At 37.6% G+C, this 15579-nt stretch overlaps 1 protein-coding gene across 4 annotated transcripts in view; it reads left to right on the top strand.

The window, feature by feature from the left end:
• mga (MGA, MAX dimerization protein) overlaps window positions 1-13841 on the top strand; it is a 55712-nt gene extending 41871 nt beyond the window's left edge. For all 4 annotated transcript variants that reach the window (XM_012969034.3, XM_012969036.3, XM_012969035.3 and 1 more), the window contains exons 17-25: window positions 11-1704; window positions 3152-3258; window positions 5057-5105; window positions 5263-5439; window positions 6344-6455; window positions 8569-8820; window positions 9606-9758; window positions 10543-10680; window positions 11469-13841. In XM_012969034.3, the coding sequence (XP_012824488.2) occupies window positions 11-1704; window positions 3152-3258; window positions 5057-5105; window positions 5263-5439; window positions 6344-6455; window positions 8569-8820; window positions 9606-9758; window positions 10543-10680; window positions 11469-12430 (3644 nt within the window). In that variant the 3' untranslated portion in view covers window positions 12431-13841. The remainder of the gene's footprint in view (window positions 1-10; window positions 1705-3151; window positions 3259-5056; window positions 5106-5262; window positions 5440-6343; window positions 6456-8568; window positions 8821-9605; window positions 9759-10542; window positions 10681-11468) is intronic.
• The last annotated feature ends 1738 nt before the right edge of the window (window positions 13842-15579 follow it).

Here is a 15579-nt window from a genome sequence, read left to right as displayed (position 1 = left end):
ATCCTTGCAGGGGCTGTAACGAGTGTCCGTCTTGCACTTCAGACTAAAAGTGCTACTGCACCGACTCCCACTGTATCAGCATCAGTGCCTTCTGTCTCTGTTTCAGCTGGCTCAGTTGGATCTCTTTCAAAGATTAGCCCGGTTACAACTGCAGGCTCAGTTGCTCCTTTGGCACCACCCTTTTTGTCGCAGGTCGGCACGCAAAAACTACGGATTGTCCCACCAGGAACTGGCAATTCTGAAATTCAGTCTAATTCTGAAGTAATAACCTCTGAGGGACAGTCTGTAAGCTCTACTAATGTTTTGCCCCTTCGGTCTGGAAGCTTTGCCTTATTAAAACTACCCTTTCAGAAAGCTGAACCCAGTACATCCTCTGACATTTCTACATCCCAAACAAGTAAAACTTTGATAAATACAGACAGTAAATCCTCAATGCCTTCTAGAATTCAAGGGGATCAGAAGTTGGTTGATGACACTGTACTTAGTTCTTTGGATTCCACAAAGTGTGACAACAAAGATCCAGGGTTCGGTGATTTTACAGGAACCATCAGTGACGTTTCTGGGCAAGTTCATATGTCAGATAAAACCAGCACATCTCTAGATCAAAGCAGCATCACCAAACCTGTAAAGAAAATGTTCGATATAAAGGATTCTTCTGAAGACAAGCAGCATAGTATTGAGGTAGGGGATAAAAGCAAAGAAGACAAGCAACATAGTACTGAAGTATGTGATGAAAGCAAAGAAGACAAGCTACATGGTATTGAAGGCAATGATGACAAAAGCAAAGAAGACAAGCTACATGGTATTGAAGGCAATGATGACAAGAGCAAAGAAGACAAGCAACATGGTATTGAAGGCAATGATGACAAAAGCAAAGAAGACAAGCAACATGGTATTGAAGAGAATGACGACAAAAGCAGAGAAGACAAGCAACATGGTATTGAAGAGAATGACGACAAAAGCAGAGAAGACAAGCAATACAGTATTGAAGAAAATGATGACGAAAGCAGACAAGGCAAGCAACGTGGTATTGAAGAGAATAATGACAAAAGCAGAGAAGACAAGCAACACGGTATTGAAGAGAATGACGACAAAAGCAAAGATGACAAGCAACATGGTATTGTAGAGAATGACGACAAAAGCAAAGAAGACAAGCAACATGGTATTGAAGATAATGACGACAAAAGCAAAGATGACAAGCAACATGGTATTGAAGAGAATGACGACAAAAGCAAAGAAGACAAGCACCATGGAATTGTAGAGAATGACGACAAAAGCAAAGAAGACAAGCAATGTGGTATTGAAGAACAGGACAAAAGCATAGATGACAAGCAACATGGTATTGAAAAACATGAAAAAAACAAACACCCAACAGATGATTTAAAGTCCCCAGAAGCTGGAGATGAGATTCTGCTAACGGCTAACTCTGAAACACTTACACAGGGCCCTGTAGAAACTCTGTCGCAATGTGACGTAGACCAGAGAATATCTGCAGAGGAACAGAAGCCAGTAACAGAGTCTGACCAGGAGGCATCTGAGACATGTTTCTTGGAGGAAAACCCTGAAGATTCTAGTATAAGCAAGGAAATATATGAATACAATGAAAGGCCTGATTCTGTTGAATCTGTAATAACTGATGACTCAAGAAAAGACCACGATGTTGGTGGCTACATACACAGTGACACAAGTCTGGATAAGGAAAGTGTGAGTATTTTGATTTTGTGAGGTTTTCTATAAATGTGTATATTAGGATAGGCGTTTCTCAAGGTACCTGTAGTAAACAACCATTTTCTTCTGAATTATGTGCTGCTTTGCATTTATATGGGGGTGGGGGCATTATTTCTTATGAGTAGGCATTTTCATTTTTTGCCATCATATTGCAAATCTTTTTACTTCCCTGGAACAGTTAAACAAATTATTTTTAAGAAATGTGGTTTCACAGAAGTTATCAACTTGGGGCCCTAAATGTCATTTGTACCTTATGAGGTCTCTGTAAATACAGCAATAAACACTTACAGAACTACTGTGTTGAGTCTCAGTGGAAAGAAACACCACATTTCTTTCCTTCTATTATGTACACATGATCTATATCAGACTTCCTGCTTTCAGCAAAACCCTTCAGGGCACAACACAGGGTTCTGCTGTCAAAAACGTTTGGTGGTCTGGAAGCCTAAAAATACATAATCTTTATGACCGTATTTTATGCTTATATTTCATTTTAAAGGGATAGTAATAAAAAAGTGTCTAAGGGACAAAACTGCATCCTTATAGCAAATGAATTAGTAATGTTAGGAATTCACTAGATCCAGTTGATTCTGTCACATCCTATTGAAAAGATTTGGCTAAATTCCAAACCGAATACAAATTCATATTTTTGCCTACTCTAGTTCATTTAGATGCTTACTTACAAACTTACTTCGTAGAAACAAGTGTAGTTTGCAGCATGCATCCAAATAGCACAGAAAAATATCTGCACTGGCATACAAGGAAATTTCTGCAGGGGACAAACCTCCTGAAAAAGGCTTTCCCTTCTGAAAGCTTTAGATTTCTGAAAATAAAACACATAACTTGCTGAAATCTGTCTTAATTGTGGCAAAATGCCTTCACATGTTCCCAAAATTATGCCAGATTTCTTTGTGCGACATTGCCCTAATAGCAATGACACAATGATTTTAAGTGTTTTGTTGCCTAAGCATTGTTTTGCTATGTGGGAGGGGGACAAACCACTAAATCTCCCCCCACTTACTTTGAATGGAAATCATCTGCAAGCTCCCAGTGCTGTCAAGTACACAGGACCAAGCATTCTGATTAAAGGTGGCCATACACAGGGTGATAAGCTTCCGATGCAGTCCTTCAGCAGCTTTTATCAGACATTGTATGGGGCCCTGCATTGGTCCTATCCAACCTATATCTTGCTGAAAATCAGGCAGATGTTGATCAGGCAGGTTTAAAAATCCTGTCATGTTGAGGAACACGTCAACTCGTGGTTCTTGCCCCGACAGCCCGCATCCATTTATGTGATCCGGTGAAGGTGGGCATATTGGGTAAAGAGCTGCTCATTTGGCAACCTCAGCTAAGTTGTAGTACAATAGTCTTGTCCGTAAGATAATTCTTTCCATTCACTGTTTATCTTTTCTTCTTTATCAACCAGAGTGAAATAGACGAGGCAGTGGACATTGAAACGGTGGAAGAACTTTCTGAGAAGATAAACATTGCTCGTCTCAAGGCATCAGCAAGCAACAAGTATTCCTCAGACAAGTAAGATTTAAAACAATACTGGCATGGGAAAACATGTTTTTTTTTCTAAACATATCAGTTAATAGAGTTTCTCCAGCAGAATCCTGCATTGAAATCATTTTTTCAAAAATGCAAACAGATTTTTGTTTTATATTATATATTTTTTTTATATTATATTTTTGCTCTGATAAACTTCAGTCACACTTTACTGCTGTCACCCCCCTCCATTTCCCCCCCAGCAGCCGATCAGCAGAACAATGGGAAGGTAGCAAGATAGCAGCTTCCAGTAGGTATCAGAATAGCACTCAGTAGTAAGAAATCCAAGTCTGGCTTGGGACTCCTCCAGTTACATGGAAGTAGAAGAAACAATAGGTTACCTGAAAGCAGTTCTAATGTGTAGTGCTAGCTCTTTCTGAAAGCTCAGACTCAATGCACCGAGATGGCTGCCTGCACACCAATATTACAACTAAAAAAAATACATTAATTGGTTTAAGAATAAAATTTTAAATAGTAGAGTAAATGATTTGCACATAAAAAAGATTCACAGTGTTGTTAGTGGTACCTTTTAATCAAAACTGGATTTTTTTTTTTTTATATGGGTTGTTTTGGAGAGTACAAACATTTATACGCTTAAACTCAGTGCATTTAACGGTGATCTGAAACAGCTTTGTGCAGTGAGGCATATATAACTCTGAATGCTGGTGATCTGAACCTCTTATCTGTGCATATTGGTAAACTTTTTCTGCAGGAAAAAATTGCATAGTCAGGTGTATTTGATTTACTCGTTAATGTCTATAGAACACACAAGTTTGTGACTGTGGCACATTCAGGTAGAACTGTAGTGGTAACAACACTCTACCCTACATCCAGACTTCCCATTCAGATCCAAAGAAATTGATTTGTTTGTGGCCAGTTCGGTCAGATGGAGATCACACAGAAACATTTGCTTTAATGTTCCCAAGCAATTCCAGTAATTGAAAGGAAACTTATTGCTGGCAGGGAAGATCATTTTGGATTTGCGCCACAGCAGGCAAGAAAAAACTGCCATTGGCCTAAGCTCATCTTCAGCTGTATGTGGGCATGGAGTAATACTAAGTTAGTAGCCCCGGAATGGGTCCCATTGTATTACCAGTTTTAACTTCTTTTATGGGTTTTATAGAAAACTAATGGCTTTTTTTAATCAAGAACATTGTTTGCAGACCAGACAAAACAAAAAACTTGGGATTAATATACATTAGCATATAGGGCTTTTCCACTCTTGTGAATGAATTGAATGTGACAAAATCTCCCCATGTGCAGAATTTACTGTACATTACAGCTACTGTATGTTTATAGAAAAATAAAGCTAATGTAACTACTGTCTGTAAATACTTGAGTACTATAAAAAAATAAAAGCAGTTAATTGTATAAAGCTACTCATCTCTAGTTAATTAAATGTGAATAATTGTAGTACAGGTATGGGACCTGTTATCCAGAATGCTCGGGACCTGGGGTTTTCCGGATAAGGGATCTTTCTGTAATATGGATCTCCGTAAATTAAGTCTGCAAAAAAATAATTTAAATACTGAATAAATCCAGTAGGCTTGTTTTTCCTCCAATAAAGTTTAATTATACCTTGGTTGGGATCAAGTACAGTGTTCTGTTTTATTATTACAGAGAAAAAGGAAATCATTTTTAAAAATTAGAATTATTTGCTTATAATGGAGTCTATGGGAGATGGTCTTTCCGTAATTCGTGACTTTCTGGATAGGGGGTTTCCAGATAAGGGATCCCATACCTGTACAAAGAAAATATATAATGTTGCATTTCTTTATTTTAGATGCAGCACCCATTCTGAGTATTTGAAAGCACGCAAGAAGGTATCAAAGGTAAAATGATAATGAAATGAACTACCTGTTATTTTAATTATGCATAGAATCTTAATAAAAACTGTGTGTGTATGTGTATAAATATGTGTACATATGTTGTCATTTTTACAGTACCAATTTTATTGGCTGGCAAATTAGAATATTTTATATTTTATAGGATGGAGATATGTTCATGAGGGAAATAGAAGAAGATCCTAATGAGTTTCATCGTCGTACACACACTGCAAATGAACGAAGACGCAGAAATGAGATGAGGGACCTGTTTGAGGAGCTGAAAAATGCGCTTGGGTTGCACAATCTTCCAAAGGTTTCAAAGAGCTATATCCTTAAACAGGTCAGTGTAATGAAATGAAATGAATGTAATGAAACTACAGAGGCCCATTGGCCAGAAATGTGCAAAATACTTGAATACCATTTTCCATAAAGTTCTATCTAAGCAAATAATCCTATTTGTTATGAAGTGATATTTTTTTAATTATTTTGCAATAATAAAGCATTAGCTTGTGCTTGATGTTTACTAAGCTGCCTAAACCCATATTGGTGAAAAAAATAAATCAGTAGGCTTTTTCAGTGTTTAAATATTTTTCTGTAGCCCTAAGGAATGCAGCTCTGTATTACAGAAACACCTCTTATCCAGAAAGCCCAGTTTTATAAAGCAATTTTAAAGGAAGTGATTAATGTAAGATATAGAAGGACTCATTTACAGACTGCAGGATGAGGTGCAAAAAAACAGACATAAGTTGCAGTTTCTTTTGTACTTTGTACACTGCCCCACTTTGGGCGCAAGGACCTGCCTGCAATCAACCAAGGGTCTCATAGTGCAAAATAACCTTCTCATTCCTGCCAGTAATTACAGGGCTGCCTTGCACCTACCAGCACTTGGCAACTCACTCTGGAGATTTCTTCTGCCACTGAGCCGCTGACCTCAGTGTCGGATTGGGGTGTCCAGGGCCCACTGGTTCTGCCAATTCAAGAACCCCCCACCCCTGTTGCACATTCCTCCTTCCACCACCAACCTATCCCCACCCTGTTTCTTACACTTGCAGTACACACTGCATTGGGTTGTCTCCCATACACTGCTGTTGGTGGGGATAATCAGATGTAATCACAGATTGGTTGCTATGAATTATTGCCCAGGTGCAAATTTGCCCAGTGTTTATAAATGCGCTCCGTTATTTCTTTAGATACATAATAAAAATGTAAATATGCAGCTATGTCAATTGTTATCTTTTCTTTAGGCTATAGAGGAAATCGAAGGGCTAACAGACCTAGCAGATACGCTGATCAGGAAGAAAACCCTCCTCTCTCAGAGACAAACTCATTTAGTCAAAAAAGTGTCAAATCTCTCAGGTATTTATTAATCAGTGCCTGTAAGCAATTGTTTAAAATGAATGGTCCTTTCATTGATAGACAATTGTACTTTTAAATGATTGTTTCAGAATAAGCCCGGTCCTACGATAACAAAAAGTTCTTTTAAAATTCTTAACGTGTACGGCCAGTTTTACACCTATGACATCCAATTGTTTCCTACCACCAGGTCTAGCTTTTTGGTACTCCTAGTGAAGGATCTCCATGCTGTCTGTTATTGTGATGCCATTGTGCAGAAATATAGAAAAGTATCCCCAGCAAAGTATAAAGTAGCTGAGTAGCAGTAGCAACTTTTATGAAAGACTATGTTAGTATTGATGCCAACAAAAAAAGTTGTTTTTGAAATGGGGGTCCTTCCCTTCAGTGTGCCTTCAAAATGTCATGTAAACAAAAGTATATAAAATAGTTCAGTATTCCTATCGCTTTTGTTTAAAGAATATTCTGATGTTTCGGACAAAAGTCCTTTTTCAAGGTAAATCCTATTGCAGTTAACATAACCTTTCTAGCATATTTTTAAATGCCTTAATGTGGCCATGCATAATCAGATTTTAGTCTTCTGACAAGCATTCGGATATCGGTTGTACATTTAAATGCAATGCTCTAAAACCAACATTTCGACTGAAATTGTAGGATAAAGCCCTTGAAACATAAATAATTGGCAGACACCAATCATACAAAAATGACGTCCCAGAAATACATTGTGTATACAATACATGCACAGATTTCATAGTTTTTTATTATGTTTTTACTATTGGATAATATTTTAGTGTTACTAATGTGCCTTTATAAGAATTACACACAAAAAAATCTGATATGAGATTGTGTGCTCTTCTTATGTTTATTACAGTGTTGAATTATTAATCAGTGTGTTGAGGGTCATTTTCTGTGTGATTTGTATTCTCTCAAGTTTCTTATGTCTTCTTAAAATGAAAACATCTTTTTATGGTAGATTGAAACTGAAAGCAATATTGTATTTGTTTGACGGTGTCTTAAGGGATATATAAATATCTCTTTTCAAAGAACATATACAATGAGGGCTATCTCTTTTATCGGGGCACGCAATCTATTTCTTTACAGAGCTTTCTATAGGAGTTGGGAGGAGTGTACAGCAGTCTTGGGACCCTGAAATATATGATGTCAGGATGGGAGTCATTGTCCTGATAAAGAAGATTATTTTGTAAATAGTGAAATAGAAAATGTAACCATAATATACCATATATACTCGAGTATAAGCCGATCCGGATATAAGCCGAGGTACCTAATTTTACCTAAGAAAACTGGAAAAACTTATTGACTCGAGTATAAGCCTCGGGTGGGAAATGCAGCAGCTACTGCTAAGTTTTAACAATCAAAATAAATACCAATAAAATTACATTAATTGAGGCATCAGTGGGGTATATGTTTTTTAATATTTATTTCAAAGAAAAACAGTAAACTAGCTCTGTAAGCGGAGAAGAGGGTCAACAAAAACAATATGAGTACTACCCCACACTCATTGCGCATTGGCAAACTGGCAGCAGACCCAGTCCCTGAGGGATGTAAGGGGAAATAAGTATTGTTAGTGGGAGCCTAGGCCAGGGCACTGGAGGGTCTGATTGTGGGTGGCCTAATTTGCACACAAAGGACAGAGGGGGCTAGTCTAGAGGGACCCATGGCACCCGACTCGAGTGTAAGCCGAGGGTGACTTTTTCAGCACATTTTGGGTGCTGAAAAACTAGGCTTATACTCGAGTATATACAGTAAGTTAACTGCTTGCTTGTTGGCCAAGCTATTCAAAGCAATCATTGGCTGTTACAACTAGTAACAAAACCAGATTTTGTGGGCCCAGTGTCTTTGGTTTAAACTTAATTCACATAACATTTGGGAACCAACTGACCTTAGTGTAATGAAATTTGACTTCATACTATGCAGCAACACACCCAGTATATACAGAGTCTTCCTGGCTTGGGTTCTGTTGGTTATGAATTTATTCTGCAGTGTTCATATTTAATCTATCATTTACATTATCATGCAAGCCATATTGTAATCTTTGTGTTCTGTGGTATATATTTTGTTCATGAAAAACTTGTTTTTCTTCCTATGTATAAATGCACAGGAAAACCAAAAGAGGTTGTTTTGAAAAAGCTGGAATATATCGTTGCCAAACAGAAAGCTGTAGAAGCAGAAAGGAAGAAAAAGAATTTAGAGGAGGATATTGCTCTGCATAAAGCATCCATGATAAATGCCCCTCTTCCAAAGAAAATACCTTTCCCACCCATGAGTAAGGAGGAGCCAGCTACTGTACAATTTAGTGGAAAGTCAAAGAAGCCTATAATTCTTGCAAAAAAACCATCACAGGCTATTGAAAGTAAGTCAGACTTTTAGTATCTTCCAACCGTAGTTTTTTGCATTGCTGTATTTTGCCTCATTGATTTATTGTATTAGATATTTTTCTTATTTGAGTTTATACAGAAATAAGGTAATTGGGTTAGGGTTGTGTGCACACCTTGAGCCTACCTCAGCTGCTCATAACACTTTAAATACACTGCACATTAGGCAGTACAATTAATTTTACTATTGAGTGTTGATGTGTGTCTTCAGTGACAGGGGTACTGTCTAATAAAAGCAGCATATTAGATCCATATGCATATATAAGTCAGGGCTTTAGCTGCCCTTAAAAAAGTGTCATAGTATTATGTTTATAGTATCACTTAAACTTGTAGAACTGCTTAAAAACACACACACACCTACCTACCTAATAAATACATGTAAACTGCTCTTCACTTTTGCAGTTTACACTAATTATTTGTTTTTCATTTCCAAGATATAGACTGTTTAGACTATTTTAACTTTGTATTAACAACACCACCTGCTAGTCATTTTAGTTGACTTTGACTGTCTACAGACATCCTTGAATAAAAGCGTGCATACACACTAGTTACTTGGGAGAATACTCCTTATATTGTACTAATCTGATTGGAAAAGGTCAGTGGTCTGGTGGTACAGTTGACAGTTTTCTGTTTAATATGAATTCTATAGTAGGAGATGCTCAGCAGAATGGTTGTTAGAGTTGCAAACTTTCAGGTGAATAATTATGTAATATAGATGCTACTAGCAAAAACAGTTGATTTTTGTATTATTCCTCCTCTACAGGCAAATCCCCACAGCAGATCTCCATAACTGCATCAAACTTGTTAATGACACCTCAAGGACAACTGGTCACACTAAAGAATCCTGTAGTGCCAGGACAAGTGGCTACTGTACCACCATTTCAGGCAGAAATTAGCCCACAGGTTGCTGGAGCAGGTAATTTTTTCATTACCAGTGGTGATTTCCACTTACTTGAGCTTTTTAAAATTAGTGTCTAGTTATGGTTGTATAGATTGTAACAATCAGCCATATTACTGAATATATATTTCCAGGGATATAAAAACAAAGCACTAAACGAAGTTTATAAAATTGGCACTTTCTGCCTTCATGGGGGGTAATCATGCCTCCAATTTCCAGGCAAAAAGGATTTTCAGTCCTTTTGTGGTGTAGGGTGGGATTCTAAATACATATGCTACATCTGAGCAAGACCTGCAGAACAATAAATTGAATGACCCTTTACCCCATATTTATATTGATATTATTATAGAGGCTTAAAAGCTCTGGAGCTTTAGCCCAGGGATCATTCCCTGGTGGCACAAATAGAAAATTATTTAACATGTGCTTTGAAAATTACAAGTTTTATTAGTTATAACTTTTCTACAGTAGAGGTTGGGGGCCAGGAGTAGAACACTAGATTGCCTTGCCTTTGCTTTATGAAACTAGAACTGGATTGTATTCACCCTATTGCTTATCTGCATGCACTAAGTGACAGACAAGTGTTGCTGTAAGTGGTCCTCCTGGATTTATGAAAGAATGTCTCGGCAGGAGCTTGTGCATTTGGCCTTTTAATAGTTTTAGTTTGAGGACTAAGCCCCATAGGATAATTTCCTATCTGACACAAACCTTTTTCCCTTAAAGCCTGTGTAACTGATTGAAACTGTTTACTGTGACCTTTACCTTTTCACTTTCTGTAATGTTTCCTAATGTCTTATGCTTTCAGGTATAGCTTCTGTAGTGATTCAGCTTCCAGGGACTATACAAGTGAAAGGGCTACTTGGTAATGCATCAATACCCATCACTTTAGCTGCTGTGCCTAATACTACCATTACTGGTGTTCCACCACCTACTACAGAAGCAGGTATGTTTTTTCATGTATTTGTCCCCACTGCAGTAGTGTTTCCAGTACAGGTGAAATATCTGTTATCCGCAAACCTGATATCCAGAAAGTTCCAAATGATGGGAAGGGCATCTCCTATAGACACAATTATAAGCAAATAATTCTGATTTTTTAAAAATTAAAAAGTACCTTGTACTTGATCCCAACTAAGATATAATTCCTCCTTATTGGAGGCAAAACAAGTCTATTGGGTTTAATGCTTAAATTATTTTTTATCAGACTTAAGGTATGTGGATCCAAATTACGGAAAGATTCCTTATCCAGAAAACCCCAGGTTAAGCATAAGGATAACAGGTCCCATACCTGTACTGTGGTTTCCCTGTGTGTGTGTTTTAAAAATGAATAATATTAAGGATGTACAAGTATAACGTAACATTTTCTTTGATTTTATTCTCTCATGCCTTCTTTTGGCATGGAAGACACTATGGTTTAGTAAGGGCAAGTGAGCCTTATCAGCTGCCAATGGGGGTTTCCATGATCTTTAATGAAGTAAAATTCCAGTTGCAATTTTAGAAGTCTTCAATAGGGTTTTCATGAGATATTTATCTCTTTATGAATTTGTATGGGCAGTGGTTAATAAGTTAATAATGTGTTGTCTATCAACATTATTTTTCATCTGTTTCAACATTTAATTTTTTCATAGTGTTGTTGAAGCAACCGAATTATAGTGCATGTCTAAATATAACACCTGAAAATTAAATACATTTTTACTTATTGTTGTTGTGTTTCATTTTTTGTGCCATTTTCAGAAAGGGATGATTTATCCATGATGCCAAAGATTGTGAATGTAACATCCCTAGCTAATGAATCGTCAGTCGATTTGGATGGAAGTGTATCAACTCCAGAATCCAGCAGAAATTATTCAAAGTGCCCTCTAACAGACGGGTCTTCAGATTGTGCTGCCACATCAGGACAAGGAGACACGGTTACAGAATCCATTCAGAAAGACTCCAGCGCTACCCCAGCTGCCTCACCATCACCCATTCACTTAGGTGGGGCAGAAGAAAGTCTTTCACAGATACCAAGTGATTTATCAGACTGCATAGAGTCTAGTATGATAGAACATATCACACATAAGCGATTTAGCCAAAACAAGAATGAAATGCCTGGTGGGTTAATAGATGTCATTGGCGATCAAGAAGACACGGACGAAACAATTACTTCCCTACTTAATGAGCTTGCTTTTCTTAATCAGCAGTTAAACACTGATGATTTAGATTCTGGCTCAGACTTTCCTGGGTCAGAAACAGCTTCACGAGGTAGTGCTAGCAGATTTACAGATGGTGATTCATCTCCCTTTTCCTTTGGCCGGTTAAAGGATTTATCTGAAATTAAAGAGAAGAATGTCTCCCTCAGTCCTCTCTTCCTGCACCTGGAAGAGGGAGAGATCCAAGAGGGAGTAAGACAAATTGAGGAGCCTGAAACGGTAACATTTCTAGGAAGCTCAAGCAAAGAATCCTTGTCTCCTGCAGATGGGAAGGCTTGCAGTGGCCAGGACACTTCTGCTAGTGTTTCATCAACTGAAAAGTCTGCCAACCAAGAAGCAATGTGGAGACCAATGCCCAAGTTGGCACCCCTTGGACTTAAAGCTGCTGCCACGTCATCTGACCAAAATGCACATGGCAGTCGATGCATGCCAATACTGGCACCCGTAACAATGAGATTAAGTCCACCAAAATCGACATTGTCAGAAGAACAGAGTAAGACGTAGTTTGAGAGCAGCCTAATTATGAGCCTAAAGCCGGCCATACACACACCGATATTATCGTACGAAACCTGGCTTAGTAAGTGCTTAGTGAGAATTAACTGTGCTCCGCTTGATTAGCTTCATTTAGGTTATCTTGGTCTGAATGGAAAACAGTTCACAGTTGGTATGTTTGTTCTTCAAACTCTTGCATGGGTACTTGGTGGATCAGCTGCCAGTGATTTATTTGAATAAGCTATTTCTAGATTTCATATTTTATTTTTCTTCTATCTGTCATTAAATACTTGACTTTCAGGGCAGTGCTAGGGAGTTAAGTCTTCCCCTAAAAGCTCCCCTAATTCATTAAAGTATGTTGACTTGGCATTCCACTGGTTCTGACTTAAATGTTAGATTTTTGTTCTGTTAAACCCTGGTTTGCCTACAAATGTCCATATTTATGATCGGTCACCTTCCTATCTGCACTTTATAAAACAAAATCACCGCCTCACTCGGCTGCCTATAGTGTCAAGATGATTATGGTATGGGCTTAAGAGTCCACAAATTCATTAGTGATTCAGTTTGTTAGATCGCTGTGAACTATTTGCCAGGTCTGTACAAAATTGTAAATTACACTTTTGAAATGTTTTCTACTTTTTTTTTGTATGTGTTTAAAGGACTTAGCACCTTTCCTAATCAGGTGTAAATTTAATTTTCTTACCCAAATTGTAAATATAAAATATATGCATCATGGTGCCCAGAGGTTATTTTCTCAGGTGCTTTTTAAAAGGGCACATAAGGATGTTATTTTATGGGGTTTAGTAAACCACATTTGTAAGTTATGTATAGCTGTATATGCCGAACAGAAAGCTGTAGTGCTATATTTGTGTATTTTGGTTACCCTGTAGTTTGAAAGTACTGTTTGTGCTCTCTAGGGTTTATGTAAATACCTAATGCTAGTGTAAGCTCTAGCATAATGGTGTCAAAAGGCATTCGCCTTCACAATCCAGCCTCTTATATTACATCCTTCTATTGGTTTTCTAAGTTGATTGTCACTCATAAAACCAGCAATGCAGTACAGAAGCATAGGAGTCTTAATACCCCTCAGATACTGTCTTTGTAGCCAAAAAGCCACAGGCAGCATGGTTTGCGCTATGTTCCCAGAACTTTGAATCTACTTTTTTCTAATTTCGCTGACGGTCTTCTACATTTCTTGTCCTTACATCATGTTTTGTATTATTAAAATATATGTGATGTAATATGTGTTCAAATCAAAATATACAATGTCATTGTGATTCTAAACCTCTTCCATGCAAAAGAATTTGTAAATTTAAATACAATTATATTTTTATATTTGAAAGAGAAAGGTGGTAAAAGGCTCATAAACCATTAACTATGCACCTGTATTAAGGGAAGGAGCAAATAAATATTTGGAAAAAGCCTTATGTCTTTGAGGGTTTAAGCATTAAATTAGGCGCAAGAATGGCTCTTGAACATATCATTACAAGCAAGTGTCAAATTGCAATACATCCCTGTACTATGAAACATGTTAATCCACTTGAGATTTCCCTATAGTTCTTATTATTCTTTCATAAATGCAAGAGAGTTCAACAGTTGAACACAGTTCACAGAACCTAGATATGATACAAGAATCACACTGGCCATTCTGTTGGGCCTTAACCCATTGACTTGGTGATTGTTTTCAGATCGGTGCTGTGGAAATGTATATATGAACATAGTGTGCTCATGAACTGCTTTAGCATGTGATGGATTTTGAAATTTACATGAAGTACACGAGTTTTACATGAAAGTAACACTACTAGATCAGAGGCTAATTCTGTTGTTCAGAGTAGCAGGGGTTTGCCTGCCCGTACCCCGTTGAACTGAAGTGAGTTCAGCTAGCACTCTCTTCTCTAGATTGTAACCTGTTGTATTTACACGTAAAGAAACAGAAAAACCATTCATGGTACAAAGGTTGAAAAATTAAGCAAACAAGCTTTGTGCTTTTTATTCAGTAAGCATTAAGTAAACCATGGCATGCTGCGCAGCACCACAACTCCCAATTTCAGTTCACTGATCGGAAAGAAAAACTTAAGTAAATAACAGTGTCCCTATGAGAATGTTTGTAAAGGTTTTCACTCCACTAACACTCAGAGCTGAATTGTCAGATATGCAGGCAGAAACAAAAGAATTCTACCCCATCTAATGATTCAGTACTAAGCTTTTTCTGGTGCTCAGGTGCTGTAGTAGAGTGCTGCCCCTTAGAGCTTACAACCATGCATGTTGTCCAGTTGTGCTTCCCTAGCCGCCTTATACTGGCATATACCAGTGTGAGTTGTACACTTGTTGTGCCTTAAACTTAAGCTTGAACTGTTCAGTAGCACACGTCTATCTTGACAAATGTGAGCATTACTTTCTGACCTCAGTAGCATTTGGGGCCACCCAAGAACTGTATTGTGCAGTTCCCATTTAATCATGAGCTGATTTTGTAGCAGCAGGTGTAGATGGTTGATATATCAGGATGAAATTTTGCCCAGGTTTCAAACCACCTCAGCAAGGGTGAAGGCAAACACAGCCAGCATTCTGGATTTCTTAAGGTATCATTTTTTTTCCTGCGAGAGGCCAAACAGCCTAAATGTGCCCTAGGCCTAATTAGTGTTAGTGGCATCCTAAGTGTCACTTTACTACTCTATCTTTAACTGAAGTAATTGGACTTAACTAATAACATATTTAAAGGGAATATATAAGTGAACCCTGCACTAAATATGTTTATTTAGTTACTCAGGGACCTCTAATATAGGCCGGTGGCTACAGTTGGTACGTCACTGAGAAAATGCTGGGTCATAGGATGTCCTCCTCACACTCTGGGCGGGATTTAGCAACAGTAGAGTTAGATTTTTTTTCTAGATTTGAGGGTTTTTTTGCGCTTAAAAAACTCAAATTCGAGTTATGATTCGAAAAATCGATTGTCTGGTATTTATTAAGTACAAAAAATTTGCCATGTAAAAGCTTGTGAATTTCTATAGAAGGTAATGGGAGCCGTCATGGGCAGTCCAGCCATATTCTCAAACTCAAATTAATGATAATTGAGTTTTATTCAAGTGAGTTTTCATTATTAATAAATAAGCAACCATTCAATATGTGAGTTTTATCAATTTAGAAAAACAAGCTCAAATTTA

Source organism: Xenopus tropicalis, chromosome 8, assembly GCF_000004195.4.
Source record: "Xenopus tropicalis strain Nigerian chromosome 8, UCB_Xtro_10.0, whole genome shotgun sequence".
NCBI classification, from domain to species: domain Eukaryota; kingdom Metazoa; phylum Chordata; class Amphibia; order Anura; family Pipidae; genus Xenopus; species Xenopus tropicalis.
The sequence above is the reverse complement of the archived record's forward strand: the minus strand, read 5'-3'. Positions and strand labels throughout refer to the sequence as shown.